Source organism: Ursus arctos, chromosome X (genome assembly GCF_023065955.2).
Source record: "Ursus arctos isolate Adak ecotype North America chromosome X, UrsArc2.0, whole genome shotgun sequence".
NCBI lineage: Eukaryota > Metazoa > Chordata > Mammalia > Carnivora > Ursidae > Ursus > Ursus arctos.
Window position 1 is genome coordinate 44,339,716 of NC_079873.1, and position 22,166 is coordinate 44,361,881.

The 22,166-nt window shown below is 44.3% G+C and overlaps 1 protein-coding gene across 3 annotated transcripts in view; it reads right to left on the bottom strand.

Moving 5' to 3' along the window:
• SMC1A (structural maintenance of chromosomes 1A) overlaps nt 1–22,166 on the bottom strand; it is a 49,238-nt gene that overhangs the window by 24,538 nt on the left and 2,534 nt on the right. For 2 of the 3 annotated variants that reach the window (XM_057311871.1, XM_057311870.1), the window contains exons 2-19: nt 19,097–19,285; nt 18,874–18,986; nt 17,477–17,680; nt 17,148–17,386; nt 16,228–16,486; nt 16,006–16,146; nt 14,906–14,988; nt 14,544–14,751; nt 13,379–13,564; nt 13,107–13,286; nt 12,846–12,992; nt 12,611–12,748; nt 11,666–11,786; nt 11,458–11,560; nt 7,900–8,041; nt 5,718–5,863; nt 5,474–5,627; nt 4,312–4,422 (exon numbers count right to left, since the gene is read on the bottom strand). In XM_057311871.1, coding sequence (XP_057167854.1) covers nt 4,312–4,422; nt 5,474–5,627; nt 5,718–5,863; nt 7,900–8,041; nt 11,458–11,560; nt 11,666–11,786; nt 12,611–12,748; nt 12,846–12,992; nt 13,107–13,286; nt 13,379–13,564; nt 14,544–14,751; nt 14,906–14,988; nt 16,006–16,146; nt 16,228–16,486; nt 17,148–17,386; nt 17,477–17,680; nt 18,874–18,986; nt 19,097–19,285 — 2,864 coding nt within the window. Of the gene's footprint in view, nt 1–4,311; nt 4,423–5,473; nt 5,628–5,717; nt 5,864–7,899; nt 8,042–11,457; nt 11,565–11,665; nt 11,787–12,610; nt 12,749–12,845; nt 12,993–13,106; nt 13,287–13,378; nt 13,565–14,543; nt 14,752–14,905; nt 14,989–16,005; nt 16,147–16,227; nt 16,487–17,147; nt 17,387–17,476; nt 17,681–18,873; nt 18,987–19,096; nt 19,286–22,166 lie in introns of all 3 variants that reach the window. The other variant, XM_026488616.4, reaches the window with a different exon arrangement.

A 22,166-nucleotide genomic window follows, 5' to 3' on the forward strand; every position in this document is an offset into this window, starting at 1 on the left:
TGCTCATTGGGGAGCCTGCTTCTCCCTCTCCCTCTGCCTGCTGCTCCCCCTGCTTGTGCTCTCTCTCAAATAAGTAAATAAAATCTTTAAAAAAAATCATAAGAAACAAACTGAGGGTTGCTGGAGGGAAGGAGGAGGGAGGGATGGGGTAACTGGGTGATGGACATTAAGGAGGGCATGTGATGTAATGAGCACTGGGTATTATATAAGACTGCAGAACCACAGGCCTGTACCTCTGAAATCAGTAATTAACATTATATGTTAATTAATTTAAATTTTTAAAAAGTTAAAAAAAAAAGACATATCGACCAATCACTGTATTGATCATCTATTTATCTATGTCATCTTATTTGACTCCCAATTCAAGCAAGCAAACTGTGTGTGTGCATGACAATCAGGAAAATGTGAATACTAATTATAATACTAATAATAAGGAATTATTTTATAATATATAGCTCCAATATTAAGAAATTATTGGGGTTTTGGTATGACAACGATTCTAAATATTTTTAAGAATTATCTCTTTTAGAGATACATTTTGAAATATTTACAAATGAAATGGGATGATGTCCAGAATTTGCAGCTGACCCTTGAACAAGGGGGTTGGGGCATCGGTCCCCAGCATAGCCAAAAATCCACTTATATATTAACTTGTGACTCCCCCAAAGCTTAATTACTAATAGCCTACTGTTGACTGGAAGCATTACCAATAACATAAACAGTGATTAACACATACTATAAAGAAAATGTAATTAAGAAAATCCATTTACAGTACTGTATTTACTGAAGGAAATCTATGTATAAGTGGACCCGCACAGTTCAAACCCCTGTTGTTCAAGGGCTGACTGACTGTATTTTTAAATAATCCAGGGATGGGGAGAGAGGAGGAAGTGGATGGGGTGCACATAAAACAAGTTTGGCCATGAGCTGATAACTGTTGAAATTGGTGATGGCTACCCAAGATAGCATTGTGCTATTTTACTTCTGCATGTGAAATTTTCTATAATAAAAATGTAAAAATAGGGGCGCCTGGGTGGCGCAGTCATTAAGCGTCTGCCTTCGGCTCAGGGCATGATCCCAGCGTTCTGGGATCAGGCCCCACATCGGGCTCCTCCGCTGGGAGCCTGCTTCTTCCTCTCCCACTCCCCCTGCTTGTGTTCCCTCTCTCGCTGGCTGTCTCTCTATGTCAAATTAATAATAAAAAAAAATCTTAAAAAATAAAAAAATAAATAATTTTTAAAAATGTAAAAATAAGAACAAAAATCAACTCAAAGTGGCTCCTACTCAACAAGGATGGGACAATATGAACATCAAGAAGAAAAATGACTCCAATAGAGTCATCAAAATACATTTAAACAGTTAAGTTTACAATAAATACAAATTAAAAACCTCACTGGTCACCTTTAAAGGTTACAAGGACAACTGCCTCATTCTAAAGGCTGTTAAATAAAGGAAAAGAATGAAGCATTTATCCTACCTTTTCTGTACTGGCTATATTTCAAGGGAACCAAATAGTTAATATGGGAAAATTCTTTTTAGAATTCCAATAAACAAATGGAGGAGGAATGGAAGAATTAGGAAATTACCATTTTGCAACCCTTGACAGAGCCAGGCAATGATGATTAAGAGCTGCTAAAACCGGGGTGCCTGGGTGGCTTAGTCAGTTAAGTGTCCAACTCTTGATTTCAGCTCAGGTCATGATCTCATGGTCCTGAGACTGAGCCAGACATTGGGCTCTGTGCTCAGTGGGGAGTCTATTTGGGATTTTCTCTCTCCCTGTCCTGCTGACCCCCTCCAACCCCAACTCACACATGCATGCTCTCTCTCAAATAAATAAAAAAATAAAAATAAAATTAAGGAAAAAAAAAGAGCTGCTAAAACCAACTTGTGAAAGGCTGACAGGGAACTTTATAAAAATTGATAGGCTAACAACACCTGAACCTGGTGATCATGATTATTTTTCTCTTCACTTTATATTATGTAAATTTAAATACAGAGAATAACATAATGCACCCCCATGTACTTATTACAACCAGCTTCAAAAATTATCAACTCATGGCCAATACTCTGCCATCTATACTCAATTCCTTTCTATCTTCAACTATTCTAAAGCAAATCTCAGATATACCACTTCATCCACAAATACTTCAGTATGTATCTCTAAGTTTCTGAATCTCAGCACTATTGACATTTTGGACCAGATGACTCACTGCTGTGAGGGCTGTCCTTTGTGCACTCTAAGATGTTTAGCAGCATCCCTTGTATCTAGCTACGAGACACCGTCAGTAACCAATTATGACAAGTGGATGTCGCAAGTTGTCTCCAAACATTACCAAATGCCCCCTGGGGAGGCAAAACCCATGCAACCATTGAGAACAACTGTTATAAAAGATAAGGATACTTAAAAAATAAAGCCACAATACCATCATCTCGCCTAAAAATATTAATAGCAATTTCTGAACATCATAAATTTTTTGGTCAGTGTTCAAATTATCCTGATTGTTTTGTTAAAAAAAAAAATTCTTCACAGGTTTTTCAAAGCAGGTTTCAAATAAGATACACACATTGCAATTGGCTGATCTGTCTCTTAATTCTCATTTAATGGATAAATTCCCCTTCCTCTCTTTGAAATGGATTCACAGAAATGCCACATGTTCCAGTTGGTTGATTTGTCTCTTACAGCCAATAAAAATTTTCCCTCTCTGTTTAGTTTCTTTCCTCTCATTTATCCGTCAAAGAGACCAGGCCCATGATTTCCCACAGTCTGGATTTAGCTAACTGCATCCCTGTTTTTATTTAACATGTTCCTCTGGCACTGGTGTTTCATTTAATGCTATAAAAGCTTAATCAGATCCTTGTTTGAGTTTTTGACAAGAATATTTCACAGGTAATGTTGAACACTGACCAAAGTTAGTACAAAGATCGAAATGACATTCAATGTCAACTGATGCGACGCAAAAGAAAGTTCACAAGTAGACAGCACCGCCTATGATATATTTCTGCCAAAAATAAACAAAAAATGAACCAAATCCAATCAAACCCTAGATTTAAGTACCAGTTTACAGGAAATACAGGGAATGGAAGAACACGTTAAATAACATCACAGGACATAATCAGCCAAATTCAGAATGTAGAAAATTGTACACGACCAATGACCCAGTTTCTTCCATAGGTATAAAAAAATAAAAAGGGTTAAGGAAATGGTACAGACTTTTAACATATGAACTTCCCTTGAATCCTGATTTAAATACAGACTATGTTTTTTTTAAAAAAATGGTATTTATGGGATATTTGTGCAAATCTAAACGTTTATTGAATATTAGATGATATTGCAGTCAGTCTTCAAATTTTTTTGGTGTGATACTGTTATGTTTTTTAAAATAACCTTCTTTCTAGAGATATATGTTGAGGTAATATGAATGAAATGTTACCCAGAATTTGATTTAAAAAATGCCAATGGGAAAGGGAAGGATACAGAAAACAAGATACCATATGTTGCTAATTGTTGAAGCTGGGTGATGGGTACTAGCGTTCATTATATTATTCTATTTCTGTGTATGTTTGAAATTTTCCACAATTAAGATTTCTTTTAAAAAATCAAGTCCCCCTGGCTATAAGGATGGACAGGAAAGCATCAGGAAGTGTTTAGGAGGTTCCTGCAGTAGGCCATGTGAGAGCTGAAATGGCCTGTACTAGAGAGACAGTGGAAACAGAAAAAAAGTAGAATTCAACAGATATTTAGGAGGCAAAATGGATAGGGCTTGGTAATTCAACGAATATGCAAAGTGAGAGAGGGAGCTGAGGATGAGGCACAGATTTTTGCTTTGAATCTGTGGCTGGCACCAAGGAGAAAGGGCAGATTTGGGAAAGGCTGGGGTCTGAGGTACCCATGGAGCATAGCACACATGGCAGCTGAGGCCAAGGGAGTAAAAAAGATACCCAGAATGTGAGAATGCCAAAAGTGAGAAGGGAAGAGTGCCTGGGACAGAGCGCCAAGGAACACCCAAGGCCCATCTGCTCACTGTAAAGGAGCACGTCCTTTGTGTGTGCATCTGGGCTGAGATGTGTACATGCGTGGAAGGGGAAGACTGGCAGCAGGCAGGGACAGGGGTAACTGAGGGTGGTTGTGGAAGATGTGACTGTGTCTGTGTCTGTGTGTGCACAGGTAGGGGAGATCCTAAATCACAACTCCCTCCCTTCCTTGCCAGCCTGCCCCTCTTTCCAGCCGTGGTCTCCATGGGGCCCCCGGGGGGACTGACTCTCCCTTTGAACAGCTGGGAGGCTGTCGCCGCCCCCGTGGCTGATCCTCACCTTTAGATCTTCACACAGGTCACCGTAGTCAATCTCAATCAGGGCCTCTCGTGCATAGATGCTGGAAGTTCGCTGGGAACCACTCACTGAATCCTCTCCCTGGGAGCTACCCTGCAACGGTGAGAGGGAGAATCCAATGGAGCACACGGGCCATAGAATGCCCCTCTAAAGGGGGCTGGGGGGGGGGGGTGTCCTCTGCAGTCTTCAAAGTCTTTGCGAAGCATCTTGCTAGAGCACCTGTGGCAGGACAGCAGTTCTGAAGGCACAAAGACCTCAGTTCAAAATTGGGCTTTACCACTGATCCTGGGCAAGTCATGCCGTCAGATCCTGACACCAGAAGCCTGATTTAAACACACAAACCCTCAACTGTAACATGGGATACTGCCTGCCTGGCAGGGCTGTGTTTAGGATTAGAAGTAATTATGTCACATGTTACCATGCTGCCTGGCACATTTCTGGTGTTCAAAATATTTTGCTGAATTAAACCGAAATGCTATTTGGGAAGAGGGAGGGAGAAAGACATGCAGGGCGGAGATACATGCCCAGGTCTTAAGACAGATATACGCAAACCTCCCCTCAGTTAATGTTCCCACCCCTTGTTACCAATCTTCACCTTCAGTGCATAAAATGCCTTGGCTCCTCTATTGGCTAGTGTCCCTCCCTTTCCTATGACTAAGCCTGTCACCTCTCCATTGCTGATGTCCCTTACCCAACCCTCTCCTGGCCAACCTCCCTCACTGCAGCTCAGCCATCATCTCTCAGGTCTCCCAGCTTCTGTCTTCCTTTGCTCTTGGCTAATGTCCCTCAACTGCCACTCTTAGCAATATCCAACACCTGCTGGAGCTTTTAGCTCAAGTCCCTAAGGTTACAGGATGATTTCATCTTTTCCTGGCTTCCCTCCCTCACCTCCCTACTGACATCCAGCACTACCCCCAACTCAACTACCCTTCCATACCAAGGCTATTGCCTCTCCCCTGCCTGCCTTCACAGCCTCACCCTGGCTCATCTCCCCTGCATCCCTCCTTATGTCCCCCACCACCCCTGCCTACCATCCTTTTCTCTCTCTCCCTCTCCCCCTCCCTCCCTGGTCACTTTCATCCCCCACCCCTGGTTAATGCTGTTCATTGCCCACTCTCACCACCAGCCCTGATCTGATACTTACCTCTTCCTGACTAATGTCATCCATGGTGCCCTTAGACAGTGGCAACTTGATATCCTGCATCTTGCAAGCCTGTAGCAGGTTGTGGCGGTCACTGCGTTTCTGTTCCAGCTTGGTCTCAATGGCTGTTACCTCCTTCTGTAAATGGGTCATTTCCCTAAAAGGTCCAGGTAGCGAGGTGAGATCCAAATCCAGCAGGCTGCTTGCTCTACCTAGGTCCCCCAACCCCAGGCCTGAACCCACTCACTTGTTGGCGCCCCCCAGTTTCTTACGAATCTCCTCCATCTCATGATTCTTGTCATTCACCTCCGACTTCTTGGCCAGGTGCTGATTCTTCAGGTCTTGTAGCTGGGCCATGGTCTCATCTATGATCTTCATGTGTCTTTGCTCCTCCTGGTTCCAGCAGGGGGAACAGGACAAGAAGCGAATGTTTTCCTCATCTCCTCTAAGGATCTTTTCCCCTTGCCCCCACCCTCCCCACCAGACAGAAGGAGCCTCCAAGGTGTGTCAGAGCCTCTTTTCAGGAAGCTCTGCTTTCACAAACCACCATCACCCTTTAGGTGTCTTTTTATCTTTTTTCAAATTTGGTTGCCCTCCCCCCCATTATACAAGTTGCCTGACGTAGAAAAGTGCAAGAATTAAAACAGTATCAAGTAGGAAGAAAAAAAATCACTCGTAATCCCACCAGCCAGAGACAACCAATTAACATTTTAGCCTATTTCTTCCTAATACTACTTACAGACAGCTCTACAGAGTTGAGACTGGATTGTAATTAAAACTCTATATTCTCACTCAATGTTACATTTGAGCATCTTTTCCATATTAAAACTACTGTCATGGGCAATGTAACATCAATGTTTAAAAAAAAGAAACCCACACAAACAATATTACGCACTTTCTATGAGTACACCAACATGAATGTACAAGTATTTAAGTAAACGCCTATAAGATCTGGAAGAATACCCAGGGATTAGCTCCAGGAAGAGGAAAGGGAGTGGCATTGAGAGTGGTCAGTCAAGGGGATTGTAGTCTTATTTAATAGATCTGATTTTTTAAAAGGAAGAACGTTTGGTTTTCATTTTGATCTTAAAGTCACTTAAAGGGGACATATCTGCCACTTCCTCCCAAATGGCTCATAGAAATAATATGCATACACAGACAATGCAGAAGCAAATATGGCATGTCAGTGATTGATGAATCTTGGTGGCAGGTAGGTGGGAGTTCTCTGTAGTAGTCTTGCCACTTTCTGCTAAGTTTCAAATGATTTCAAGATAAAAAGTCAAAAAGTCATAGAAAGAGGATTCTGGATCATCTTGCTGTCCACTTACTCCTGCCCAATCTGCATTTGCATTTAAGATTCCAGTGACGGCAAAGAGGACTACTTTAATTATCAGGGTTTAATGAAAACACATTGCATGCACACACACGCACACACACCCAACAATAACAAACATAGGCAGACATAAAAGTCAAATGATATGCTTAAGCCAAGTGAGGAGGATCAAATCACCTCAGAAGGGGATGCTGTAAGAACAAAGGTTTCACAGGAATTTAAAGAGGAGAAAGAATGTGGGAAAAGTGAGTCGTCAGACAATACCCAGTGACACAGGCAAGCTCGACTCGAACAGCCATGGCCGTCAGCAGCACAGGAAAAGGGACTCAGTTTCAGCAAAACACCATCATCTGCTGTGCTAAATTAATGTGGTTAATTATAAAAATTAATTTGTAAGTTTGTCCTGGCTTTTTGGTGAAGTGCTCTAAGTATGTATATTTGTGTGTATTTAACGTTAAAGATTTTTTAAGCCAACACTAAAGATCTTAGGTCTTTAAATGGGGTCCGTGTATTACTAAAATTTGAAGACCATTAAACTATGCAAATACATATATGAACATAGCATAATTTGCTAAACTACTAATTCCCAGAGAACACTGGACAGTTTCCAATATGGAACTATAAATGTTTGTAATAAACATCAACCTCCGTGCATGAAGCTGTGCCAACATTTTGGATTTCCTCAGGTATTACTAAGCAGGGATAAATATATCCTGAAGACTCTTGATGGATGGTACCATATGGCATAAGAATGCTGGTCTTGTGCATCGTGGCCAGTATTAATCATCAGGTTGTTGTTGTTTTTTTTTTAAATCTTGGGTAATGTGATAGGAAACAAATTACATCTGATTGTTGCTTTAATTTGCATTTCTTTGACTTCTAATAAGGCTAAATTATGTGTATGTGTTTACAGGCTATTTGAATCATCTTGAACTGTTTGTGCCTCTTACTCATTTTTTTTTTCCTATTTAGGTCTTGGTATTTCCTTATTTCAATGGGGCTTTATAAATTATGGATATTACCCTTCTGTCTATCATATCTCTTCCAATTTTTCCTCCCAGATTTTAGTATGTCTTTTCATGCTCTCCCTCCTTACCTTCTTGAGCTTTTCTATCTCATTTTCATCCTTTTTCACTGTCTGCTCCCACATGTGTACTTTATCCTGGTCCTCTTTCAGTTGGTTCTTTTCAAAATCCAACTGGATGCCCAAGCGAGTCTTCTGATTCTCAAACTCCAAACTGTGGGGAGAGAGGAGAACTAGGTCCAGGACGCAGGGATCCGGTTACTACTGAATTTCAGTCACCACTCAACTCATCTCTCCACATCCACATAAAACCGTTCCCTGAAGTTGGAGAACTAAGTCCCTCAGCCTAGCCTTGTGGATATGGCACAAAGCAGGGGAGATCGGGCCAAACTCCACTAATCCCTCTTTATACCCTGGAAGACTCCAGAGCCCTCCCAAGTTCCTAGGAGGCACAAAAAGGTCACCTGAACCCACCAGCTATGATAATTCCTATTTATTAAGTTTCTGTGTACTTTACATAATTACCTCTAATCCTCTAATTAATAGTTCCACAAGTAAGCATTATTATCCTAATTTTACAAATAAAGAAACATGGGCCAAGAGGTAAAAGACCTTGCCCAAGGCCACACAGCTAGTAAATGGGCACATGTGAGACTGGAAGCCAGGTCTAACACCAAAATCCAGGCTCCTTCTCCCATCGCACCATCGCAATATAATGGGGTGGGAAGAGGTCTGGGGGTGCCTGGGTGGCTCAGCTGGTTAAGGGACTGCCTACAGCTCAGGTCATGATCCCAGCATCCTGAGATCAAGCCCCGCATTCGGCTCCCTGCTCAGCAGGGGAGTCTGCTTCTTTCCCTCCCCCTGCTCATGCTCTCTCTCTCTCTCACTCTCTCTTTCAAATAAATAGATAAAATCTTTAAAAAAAAAAAAAAAAAGAGGTCGGGCATCCAAACCCTGCCATTTACTAGTAGTGTAATCTCGGGCAAGTTAGTTATACTCTCCACACCTCTGTCTCCTCATGTGTAAAATGGAAATAACAATAGTACTTACCTCAGAGTTACTGGGAGTTTTTAATGAATTAATACACATCAAGTCCTTAGAAGCATGCCAGACACACAGTAAGTACTTAATTTTAGTTACCATCATCGACAGGTATACTAGCTGCATTCTCTTCATATTTGCTCACGAGCTTTGACTCTTTCCGACTACCACCCCCCAACACACCTGTATCCCAGAACCTTCAAGGGGCAGAGCTTGGGTAGTTTAAAAAAAAAAAAAAAAAAAAAAAACCAAAAAAAACCAAAAAAACCCATGGAGAAGATACTAGATTCCTGCTATTGCCCTGCTCCCCCTCTCTTCAGAAACTCGAAGAGTATGTAACCAGCATCCAGATACTAGCAGGCCAGGCAGGGCTAATTTCCAACTGCCTCCCCACTCCCCCAGTATGGTGTGACAGATGCTGCCAGATGTCACGCTAGCAGCTTAAACCTATTAGTCACTATAATCCAAATGGAATGTAATTAACTCTGTAATTTTGAGCTATGCAATTTTAAGTCCAATCTCCTAAGCATGACTCATAAAGCCCTCTGTGATCTGGCCCCTGCTGACCTGTCCACCACCCCCGTCTTCCTCCTGACCCCATTTTTATGCTCCAGACATTCAAAACTACTTAGTTTCCAGTACAAGGCATACTCTCTCACATCTCTGAGCATGCTGTTCTCACTGCCTGGAACTCCCTTCTGTCTGCTGCTCAGCTGGCTAAGTCCTACTCACTCTACAGACATCTAGTTCATCACTCTTTGTTCTGTAAAAGCTTTCCTGACAGTTGTGAGCAGGTTCTTCATTTCTATTACACTTTTCTGGGCTTTCTCCCTTTTTGGTGTAATTATATCCCACAGTTCATTACACACTGATGTTCACTGTCTGTGCAAGACCCTTGTCTCCTTTGGCTCAATCCCTGATTTCCACTCCCATTATCTTCCCTATGGTGAGTATGCACTCCAAAGTGACATACGTGTATACAGACATACATATATAGCCTTAAGAATGCATATCCTTGTAAAATATGCTTGTTTTTAAATTTACACACAGTGTTATAAATTTATCCATGTTACCGCCTATAAATCCAGTTCCTGCTTCGAACTGCAACACAATATTGCATAGTCTGTATTTTCATCACATTTAATTTATATTTTCCCCAACTGATGGCTGTCCATATTGCCACCAACATCCTACTACCACAAATAATGCCAAGACAGACAAACCTGAATGTGTCTCTTTGTGACCCTGTGGCAAGACTCTCTCTGAGATATATACCCAGGAATGGCTTTGCTAAGTCACAGAGCTTATGTAGTCTTATTTTCACCAAATACTGCTAGACTGTTTTAATTTGTATTTCTCTGATTAGGAACAAGACTGAATATCAATTTGTAGTTATCAGCCATGCATGCTTCTCTTTTCATGAAATGCTAACTACATCCTCTGTCCATTTCTCTATTGGGTCTCTTGTTTTTATTTTTCCTCTTGAAGTTCTCTGAACATTTCCTCTGTATTTTCTATGTACCCCAAGTATAGCATCAAGGACACTGTTCTGAAATTGTTGATCTACTTGTCTGTCTCCCCAATTATTCCATAACTCCCTGAGGACAGGGACAGTCTTCAATTCCATTCTATATCCCTGGAACCTGGCTTGGGGGTAGGAAGGCAATGAATATTTACTATATGGGCCATGGGCTACATGAACTGAAGACTGAGGCCCAGGGTCCAGGGGGTGACCTCTTTCAGAGACTGTGTCACATTCATCCGTCTTACCCCGATCTCCCCACCAATACCTAGCACAGGACAACTTGGTACAACATAGGTACTCAAGAAAAGTTTGTTAAATGAATGAATAAACTAAAGAGGGGAAGAGAAGAGAAACTGCTGCTTTGTTCTTACTATTCCTCCAACCTAGAACTTCATTCCTCCCCAACCCCTCCCCACTGCTTATCAGGAAAATGACAATAATAAAAGCTAGCATTTACTACTCTTAGTTAGGTGCTAAGTATTATGCTAAATGCTTTAGAACGACTAGTTCATCTGATCTGCTCAATAATACCATGAGCTAGTCATCGGTATCAACCCACTTTACAGATGAAGAAACTGGGGCTCAGAGAGAGAGAGGTTGAGTCACTCACTGCCCAAGATAACAAGCTGGGGAGCTGGGATTCTAACCTAGGTAAACCACGTTTAAAGCTGGCACTCTTGGGATGCCTGGGTGGCTCAGTGGGTTAAGCATCTGCCTTAAGCTCAGGTCATGATCCCAGGGTCCTGGGCTTGAGACCCGAATCGGGCTCCTTGCTCAGCGGGGAGCCTGCTTCTCCCTCTGCCACTCCCCCTGCTTGTGCAGGCACGTGCACACGCTCTCTCCGACATAATAAAATAAAATAAAGAAATAAAGATGGCACTCTTAACCACAAGACTATGCCACACTGCCTCCCTGATGTCCCTGTTCTATAAAGCTGACCTACAGTAAACACCCATTGTTCTAAGAGCTGCTCCCTATCTTATGATGCCATGTGACTTCCCAGGATATCAGGCTGGGGGCTCGAAGGCAGCCCCGAGTCCTCTTGTACCCATACTTCCACTTACCGCTTCTTGGCAATTTCATTCTGCCGCTTCACCTTTTCTTCCTCAAACTCCCGGATGTTGCGCACACCAATCTCCCGACAAAACTCTTCAAACACCTCATCTTCTACCTGAGGAGAGAAGCGAGGGAGGGCAAAGGTCCTCTGGGTCAGAGTGCTGCTGGCAGCCCCGTCCTGCCCCACTGCATATGCTGGCATGGTTTAGACCCTACCAACCTGGTTCATCTTTTCTTTCAAGTCTTTCATTTCCCTCTCACGGCTCTGGATGATCCTCTTGATATCATTAATGCGAGGCCCAAAGTTGGCTAGCTCACTCTCCAGTTTGGACTTTTCCTGCAGGGAACAGGGTTGAGGGGAAAAAAGAGACCAGGCTCCTTGAAGGAAAGAGTCACTCTGAGCACACCAGCCCCTGGAGAGGAAGAGTTAGCTCTCCACACGCTGAGAAAACTTGGCTTAGAACTGCCCAGTAAAGGTTCCATTATCTCCCATGTGAACCATCACACAGCTTCCTCCCTGGCCTCCAGTCAGCCAGCTTCAATTCACAGGGCTGGGCACACAGTAAACATCGTCAATTATAGGTCCACACTCCCTTAACTATAACCCTTGAAATTCAGACTTTTTGATTTTAGAAAAAGGTAAAAGGATATTTATACTACATTTTACATAATGCTTCCAGGTTGGTCTCGGGAAGCACCCCATGATCAAGCACATTAACACACCTAGAAGAACTCCCACCCGCAGAGACTAAAATGCCTGTACTTACTTTCAGTTCACTTTCCGAAACAGCTCAAATATCTGTTGAATGAATGATGCTAATAATAGCATCTAATATTTACTGAGCACTTACTGGGTTCGAGGAACCAGTCTAAGTACTTTACATGTATGCGTTCATTCAATCTTTGTAAAAATGGTACAAAGCAGGTGGTAATTCTAACTCCCATTTTACAGATAGATGAAAACCTGATACTGACACATTAAGTAAGTTGCCTCCCGCCCTACAGAGTTGAGATCTAAAGCCCTGGCTGGCTGACTGCTACACTCGGTTCCCTGAAGCAGGCTGGGAAGAGGGAAATGGGACAAGTTCCCACCCCCAGAGAAACCTCAGCCAGGAATGTAAGGGTGGGCTTTGGAGGACAGGGATGAAGGCCAGGCCCCACCTGTAGATTCAGAGCTAGATGTCGTGTCTTGGTCTGTTCCAGGTCACTCTGCGAGTACTTGAGCCGCATCTGCAGTCCATGGGCCTGAGACTGCACCTGACGTAGCTCTGCCTCTTTCCGCTTCGCCTTCATCTGCTCCTGAAATCGACGAGAGAAGGGGCAGGGGGTAAGAAAGGGACTGGCCGGCCTAGCCTTAGGACTCCAACCCCCAGGGACGGTGCTGCCTTTGACTTACTTTCAGCTCCTCTGTCAACCGCTCCTTCTTTTCTTTCAACTTATCTACTGCTTTCTCGTCCCAGCGCCGAGCCTTGGCCTTTAAGTCACTGGCCCCACCAGAGATCACCCCTGACTTCTGGAACAGGGTCCCATCCAGTGCCACTGTCTACACAGAGTAGGGAGAAGAGAGAAAAAGAGGGGGAGAAGATGAATAGAAGAATCTCCAATACTAATGTGGACAAGGGCTCTCCAGCTCCAGTGTGGACAAGGGAATCCAAACCTTGTGACGCTGGTGGCCTCCAAAGGCAATGCGGCGAGCATCCTCCACATTGTCACAGACGAGGGCATTGCCACAAGCATACTGCAGGGCCTTTTTGATGTGGGGTGGCTCATAGCGAATCACATCAATCACCAGCTTGGCCCCCTTCAGTTCCCGGAGCTTCTCATCTGTAGGTTTCACCTATGGGAACCAGCTCAGTAAGTGGCAGAAAATGGAGGGCTAGGAGGAGCGGCCCTCTCACACTGCCCTGACCCCATCCCAATCAGCCTCACCTCCAGGTAGTCAAGAGGCAAGAAGGTCTCAGGCTCCCCACGCTGTTCTTTGATGTACTGAATACAGTCCCGGCCTGTCTTCTCAGAGTCCACGATAATAGCATCCATGTTCTTGCCCAAAACTTTGGTTACAGCAATCTGATACTTTTTTTGTGTGGGCTGACAGAGGTCAATGAGACGGCCATACTGAGGAAAGTCAGAAGAGAAAATTGAAGCATGAGGCTTTTGGAAACTGGCTCAAGAACCCCAATTCCCAGCTCAGAAAGTGGCAGACCAAAATCTGTGTGAGGAACACGGCTTCCATGTTATGGAGGAAAAGCCTACTCTGGACCCAAAGCAACGATCATTTTAGTCATGCCTGAACCCCAAAAGCATCTTTCTAAACCTCACTTTTACCATTTCACAGACCACTGCTGCCCCAGGCTCTATGTAAGATACCTCATATACATTACCTCAAATTCTCACAAGCACCCAGCAAAATAAATCTTTTTCCAGCTCACGTCCCCATGCCCTCTAAACCAACCGTGGTTCCCTAAGAACTACCAGATAAAAGGTAAGATCTTCAAGGGCAGGGAATGAGCCTAATTCATCCTTATAAACTTCCCAGCAGTGTCTAGAGGACAGATCAGGAAATATTTGTGGAAACAAATTAAGATGAACCCAGGGATGGAATTACAGCAATAAAGAGATAATATTCAGGGAACCTGGAAACTCAAGATTTGGTTCAAGAGGCCAAGAGCTCTGATAAAGCCAATGATGTCCCTATAAGCAAACGAATCGGTTGGTACATGCCAAGGGAGATCATACAGAAGCCTGCAATTACTTCCTAGCAGACTAATCCCTATCCTGTGACCCCTCCCCCTTTGAAAGACCTGTCCAATCTCCCCGCCTTCCACAGAGGAGCGGACACAGCAAGACAAAACCTGCTTTTTGTAACTGGTGTGATGAAAAGAACATAAGGTCACAATTCAGAACAAGTTGGGTTTGAACTGTAGTTCTTCCACTTATAAGCTGTTTTGGACAAGTCACTTAACCTCTCTGAGCCTGTTCCCCCAGCTATAAACAAGGGATTAGCAACCTTGTCCTCACAGGGCTGCTGGGAAAATTATCTGACAGTGAGTGGGAGAGTAGGTGCTCAGGTAATGAGTTCCCTTTCCACTCTTACCACAGAGCCAGGGTACAGGCGCTTGATGCTTTCCATAATCTCTGCCTTTCGCTGTTGGCGGCTGCTCTCCTGCCGGTCGATACGGGCATCCCCCAGCTGTTCCATCACCTGGTTCAGCTCTTTATTGATCTCATCAATACGCCGCTTGGCCATCTCCACCTCCTCTGTCAGCTCCCCCTCCAACTTCTTCTGCTCCTCTAGGGACTGCCTACAAAGTGAAGGAACACAGGGGTTACCCTGGCTGGTGAGAAAATAATCCTGGCTGAGAGGGACTCTGGGGATGCTGCCTGGAGAGGGGCAGGACAGACAGGGTTCACAAGAACAGGCCTAGAAGTAAAAAGAAAGGCTGCAGAGCCACATACTTGCTAGTGGTGATATATTCCTCTAGTTTCTCAATCCGTTTCTGATTCTCTTCAATCTCCCGCAGCTTTTGCTTGATCTTGGCCTGGAAGAAAAATATACACCATGACCAGGTTAACTCCAAGACCATGGGGCTCTGGCTTATACCTGCTATGTGCCCACTCATCCAAGAGCCCAACGGTCCAGGACAATCTTGTCACCAATGGGGGAAACCTACTAAAAAGCAAATACACAACAGTGTTCAGTGTGGCTCTGCTAACTGATGGGCCTTCCAGAGCCCTGAGACCCTCTCACGGTGTTCTACCTTGCCCAGGCTATTTTCCTCACCAATCAGGGAGACTCAAACCAAGGTAAAGTAAAGCTTTCCAGGCCTTTCTGTGCCTGTTTTCTCATCTGCAAAATGTAGGCGGCCTCCACTTCATAGAACACACATTAAGTGCTTAACACAGTATAGCTGTTAACATTAATGCCCACCACCTTCTTTTAGATCATTAAAGGATGTGCTTAGCAGAATGCCTGGAACACTGTATGCTCTTCCTGGAGCACTATAACACCTATTATTGTTATTATTTCACTACTACTGTTATTAGGAAGGCCGTAAGCAAGGTATACTTGATAAGAGTATGGGTTTCAGAGCTAGACTGCCCACGTTCATATCCTGGTTCTGCCACTTCATAGTGATGTGACCTTAGGTAAATTACTTCACATCTGTACTACTGTTTCCTCATTTGGAAAACAAGGAATTGGGGCGCCTGGGTGGCACAGCGGTTAAGCGTCTGCCTTCGGCTCAGGGCGTGATCCTGGAGTTCTGGGATCGAGCCCCACATCAGGCTCCTCTGCTGGGAGCCTGCTTCTTCCTCTCCCACTCCCCCTGCTTGTGTTCCCTCTCTCGCTGGCTGTCTCTATCTCTGTTGAATAAATAAATAAAATCTTTAAAAAAAAAAAAAAGAAAACAAGGAATTAAATGAGTGAATACATGTAAAATTCAGTGCCTATCACCCAGTAAGTGCTCACTAGTTGTTAGCTATTGTCATTATTGTTAAGACTACCATCACTTCTTTTTCTCTGGCCCATTATCCCTCATCTCATAACACATGCCCACCTCTGTCTCTACTTTCTTCCGCTCTTCCAGATCCAGCCGGTCCTGGTCAGCTTTCTGATCTCTATTGAACTTCTCCAGCTCCTGGGCCAAGGTAGCTGCTCTCTTGCTGGCTTCTTCTTTCAACCTGTGGTATTTCTTCACCTGTATTAGGAACAATCAACCGAATCAGCCTCTGTCAGCAGAGCAATCTCCCATCTGACCCCCAACCTTTCCAGAGCTTACCTGATTTTCCTCCAAGGTCAAGTCTCTGCCCTGACTCTGACTCTCCTCTTCCATCCGTTCCTCAAACTCCTGCCGGGCTTTCTCTACTGACAGCATCTCCTTTTCCAGCTCATCCATGTCACCTTTACGCTTCTTATAATGCTTCTGAGCGTTCTGTAAGGACTTCTTGGCCGCTTCCAGCTTCTTGATTTTGTGGGAGGTATTCTCCTTGGCTTTGATATACTGAGGCCGCTTCTGGTTCAGCTCTGAGTCCTTCTCCCTTTTGCCAAAGGGGAGAGGAGTAAATCAGTTAGCAGTGTGGGAGAAGGGAAGGTTCCCAGGCTTTTTACCCAAAGAGGGGCCTGAGGCCCCCAGCCAGCCTCAGGGAATTGCCTAAAGAACAAGGGCCTGATGCTGCACAGATCCTCAGAAAAGGGGCAGTGTGACTACTCCCTGGAACTCATGGCTCTAGCCTTACATTCTGGCCACTCCATAAAGTAAAGCTACCACCCCTGCCTCACTCTAGCCCAGGCAGGCCCCTCAGGAACCACTCCCAAGAACGCCCTGTGTCCATTTAGTTGCTCCCATCTGACCTAACCTTTTCAAATTCCTATCCTTTAAACTTCTAGCTCGTTTTCCTCTTCCAGGAAGGCACTCCCAGCCACTCTAGTAGCTGGGCCGCCCATCGCTTCCTCTCACTTGCCAAGGTCACCACCCCTTTCAAGTCCTCTCTTTTATGAGCACCCATCTACCCAGAGTCTGAGTACTTAAATGTTCTGTTTTTCTAAAATGCAAATCAAGAAATGTGCTTGGTTCTGGCCAAAGCAAGTCAAGAGGAAGACAAACTAGTGCGAGCACTGGACTCTAGGCTCAGAGGAGCCCTAGGAAACAGCACAGCCTCTTGGTTTCCCACAGGTTGCAGGCCCAGGCCTGCCTCTTACTTGATCTCCTTCTCAATCTGCTGCTGCTCCCGCATCATTTTGCCCAGCTCCTTCTTCTTCTCCTTCAGCTCATCCTCTACCTTGTCCATTCGCTTCTTGTCCTTCTCGATCTCCTTGTTCTTAGAGGCCAGTTCCTTATTGAGCTTCTCAATTTCCACTTCGTTGTGATAAAGCTTAAAGAGCTGCAGCTGCACCTGAGCTCGCACCACCTCATCCTTCAGGCGCTGGTAGCGGTCAGCCTGTGCAAACAAGGGCATGGAAGCAGGGACGCATCAGTAAGCTACTGACTCCCTGGTCCCTCAGAGCCCACAGGCAGCCCGGCCACCTACCTCCTCTTTCTCCTGTTTGGCCTCCTTGCGTTCAGCCGCAATGTTTTTTTTGCGATGGTAATTAAACTGTGTGTCCTCTTCAGCTTTCACCATTTCCTTCTTTCGCTTGTCATATTCTTGGGCCAGCTCCCCAGAGCGACTGATCTCTTCAAATAGAGCTGTTCTCTCTTTGGGGTTCTTCATGGCAATAGATTCCACAGCTCCCTAGTAAAGGTCAAAACACTCTCCCCACTTAGAGCGTAGCCGGCCCAGTTCCCTCCACATATTTCCACTTGATCATTCAGAAAAATGTCACTGACCCTCTCCCTGCACTACGTGCCACATTTCACACTGGCTTCAGGGACACATTCCCTACCTCTTGAGGTGCACAGGAAGCAAAAGGGACAAAAGCAAAGACAATGCCATGTGTTACATGCAGTGACAGAAGAAGCACAGAAAAAAGACTAAAAGAAGCTTGCGGGTGGGAGACTGGTGGGGTGTCTATCCAGAAAAGTTTCCCAAAGGTGACATCTAAGCTGAGTCTGAAAGATGGGGAAGGGGGCACCTGGGTGGCTCAGTCGATTAAGCGTATGCCTTCAGCTCAGGTCATGATCTCGGGGTCCTGGGATCAAGTCCTTCATCGGGCTTCCTGCTCAGCAGGGAATCTGCTTCTCCCTCTTCCTCTAACCCTCCCCACTGCTTGTGCTCACACTCTCTCATGCTCTCTCTCAAATAAATAAATAAAATCTTTTTTAAAAAAAAGAAAGATGGGGAAGAACTAACCAAGAAAGTTGAGAGAGAAGGTTACTTCATGTAAAGGACAATTACTATGCAAAGGCCAGAGAAAGCAGGTGAACTGTAGGAACTATAATGGTTTAATGGGGCTGGAATGCAGGGCTGGAAGGGAAAAACACTGGCAGATGAGGGGCTAGTGAGGTGGGGAAGAACCAAAGGATGTTTCCTGAATGACAGGAGTTTGGAGTTTATGCTAAAGCAATGGTTCTCCAACTTCAACATGCATAATAACCTGGAAAGCTTGTAAAACACCCAGTGCTGGGCCCCACCCACAGTCTCTACGTCTCTAGGTCTGGGATGCAACCAGAGAATGTGCATTTCTAACATGTCCCCAGTTGATGCTGATCCAGAGACTACAATTTGACAACCACCTCATAAGGCAATGAGAAATCACTGAAATGTTTTAAGGAAAAAAAGGAAAGAAACAGAGCTGTGCCCTCATAAGATGAACCTAGCCTAAGAGATGAACTGAAAGGGGCCAGACTGGAGTCAGTAAGCCCAGTGAGGAAGCTGCTACTACATTAGTTCAGGGGAGAGATGAAGCTCAAGATGGAACAGGCCCACTAAGGATGGGACAAGGGTCAGCAAACAGCAGACAGCCAATAACTGTTAAAAATGCTCACCTGGAAGACGAGGAAGTTACGAGCTTTGATGAGAATGCCCAACTTCTCTAATTCCTCACTGTATTCATGGAGCTGGACCACTTTGTTGTTGATCTTGTACTCAGAGGAACCCCCTACAAGACAGTGCATGAGTTGGCTGAAGGTCGGACCTCCCTACTATCCCAGCCAATAGTCTAGTCACCTCCCAGGACCCAAGGGGAGCCTTCTGGCCAGCCTCACCCACCAACAATGACACGGGCAAAGGTGCGGTCCTCAGCACCCTCCTCAGAGTAGACCATGCTGACAAAGGCCCGGTTGGCAGCTGGCTTGCCCACAGGAGCTCCATGGATCAAGTCCCTCAGGGTCTTTACTCGAAGGTTGCTGGTTTTCTCACCCAACACAAAGCTGATCGCATCCATGAGATTTGACTTACCTAAGGGAGTAGGGGGCAAAGCAAAGGAGGGCAAGTCAGGAAGCACTGCCTGGCCCTACCAAAGCCTTAGTTCAACAGCTTAGAAAAACAGTCCCTATGCAGTTATTACCTAGAACAGTTAAAGACTAGAACCGCATCTAAGGAAACAGCATATTCACACAATGGATTGTTCTGTAACTTTTAATGACATGTGGAAATGCCCACAATAGAAGAAATAAGCAGATATAAAACGCAGTATAGTATGACCTGAACCAAGTTTAAAAGTAAAAAACAAAATAAAACAAAACCAACCAAGAGCTGAGGGAAGGTAATAATGGGGAGTTGCTGTTTATTGAGTACAATTTCAATTTTGCAAGATGAAAAAGTTCAGCAGATCAGTTGTACAATGTGAAGATACTTAACATGACTGAACTGTACACTTAAAAAATTGTTAAGATGGCAAATTTTACTATAATTTTTTAAAAGGCATATTCCTAGGGGCACCAGGGAGTCTCAGTTGATTGGGTGTCAGACTCTTGATTTTAGCTTGGGTCGTGATCCAGTGTTGTGGAATTGAGCCCCTCATAGGGGCTCCGCACTCAGCACGGAATCTGCTTAAGATTCCCTCCGCCCCTCCCACCCCAGGTGCACATTCATGCACGTGCGCTCTATCTCAAAAAAAGGGCATATTCCTATTGCGATATAATATGACACGTACATCACCATCTATGAAGTATCTTGCCAAAAATATTTAACCTGAATCTAAACAAGCCTTTAGATCTACCTTCCAGTTTACGGGAAACATAGCAGTTAGAGGAACATGGTAAATGACACAATGAGGATATCATCCTAAGACAAACAAGAGAATCTGGAATGCTCTCCAAGACAACTAGCCTGATCTTTTCAAAAAGTCAATGTCTAGGGGCACCTGGGTGGCTTGGTCAGTTAAGCATCCGACTCTTGATTTCAGCTCAGGTCATGATCTCTGGGTTGTGAGATCAAGCCCCAAGCCCAAGCCAGCTTCCTGTTTATCAGGAATCCACTTCTCTCCCTCTGCCCTCCCCCACCCACCCCCACGCGCGCTCACTTGCCCCCCCCAAAATAAATAAATCTTAAAAAAAAAAAAAGTCAATGTCTAAAAAGAAAGGTTTGGACAACCACCCCAGAAAGCAATTACTGAGAAACAAGCAAAGGCAGTGCACAAACTTTGACTGGCTTCTGGTTTCCTTCAAAACAAAACAAAAACCCAAAAGACATTTTGGGGAGCAATTAGGGAAGCTTGAATATGAACTAAATAATTAGATAACAAGGAAATTAGTTTTCCCAGGTATGATCACAGTCTATGGTGATACAGGAAAATGAAGATTTTAGGAGTCAAATGCTGAATCCCTGGAGGTGAAATGTCATTAAGTCTACAACTTACTTTCAAATGATTAAGCAAAAACACACATGTAGGCTTGAATATTTTCATAATAAAAACTCGGGGAGAGGCAAAGGCGTAGGAAAAAATACATGAAAATGTAAACAGTGTAACCAGTGGTTGCTTCCCGAAAATAGGTTAACAGGTCAGGGAAGGGTGTCTTTTTACTGTCTATCCTTTGGAATTTTTTGAATTTTATATTGTGTGCATGAATCAGCTATTCAAACAAATAAGATTTTTAACATTAAGAGTGGTTATCTTTGGAACACCTGGATGGCTCAGTTTGTTAAGCTTTCTGCCTTTTAACTCAGGTCATGATCCCAGGGTCCCGGGATCGAGTCCTACATCAGGCTCCTTGCTCAGCGGGGAGCCTGCTTCTCCCTCTGCCTGCTCCCCCTGCTTGTGCTCTCTGACAAATAAATAAAATCTTAAAAAAAAAAAAAAGAGTGGTTATCTTTTCAATAGTGGAGTCACAATTGTTACTTTCTTCATTTTAGGCTCGGGTAAAAAAATTTTTTAATTTCGAATGGGGTTGGGGGGTGGGGAACAGGCTAATCTCTATACATTCTATCTCAAGATTCTCCCCTAACATGTTATATGACCTTGAACTGAGGACCTGATTTCCCACACCTTTCTACCCAGCTATACAAATGGCAGCCTGGTTCCTTCCACAGAGGCAGTACAAGACCGTGATTAAGAGCCCGAGTTCTAGGGGTGCCTGGGCTCATTCAATTGAGCGTCTGACTCTTGATTTAGGCTTAGGTTGTGATCTCGGGGTGGTGGGATTGAACCCCATGTCGCGGTCCGCACACAGTGCGGAGTCTGCTTGTCCCTCTCCCTCTGCTCTCCCCCCAACCCCCGCTCCTGCTCTCCCTCTCTCAAATAAGTAAATAAAATCTTAAAAAAAAAAAAAAAACAGCTCAGATCCTAGTCCAACAGACCAGGTTTTTATTTTCACTAATTTTTTTAAAGATTTTATTTATTTATTTGTCAGATAAAAAGAGATAAAGAGAGAGAGCACGTGCGCACACTAGCAGTGGGAGCAGCAGGCAGATGGAGAAGCAGGCTCCCCGCTGAGCAAGGAGCCCTTTGCAGGACGATCCCAGGACCCTTGGATCATGACCTGAGCTGAAGGCAGATGCTTAACCGACTGAGCCACCCAGGCATCCCTTAGTTTCACTAATTCTTAGCTGACCTTCCATTCCCTCACCTGGAAAGTCTAAAAAACCATGACTGATAGGTAGAGCCTTTAAAATAATGCTTGGCACACAGTTCTTGGTTGAAGTGGCAGAAGCACAGGCTTTACAGGTTCTGACCTTGCCTCTGAGAATCAGTTAGTGTGCAAGTGATCATAACTGTGCCTCAGTCTTCCCACCTATAAAACCAAGATAATGGTATCTCCCTCATAGGGTCATTCTGAGAATTTAAATGTAACATGTTCCAATAAATAAAGTACTTGACACACGGTGGTGCTCCATAAAT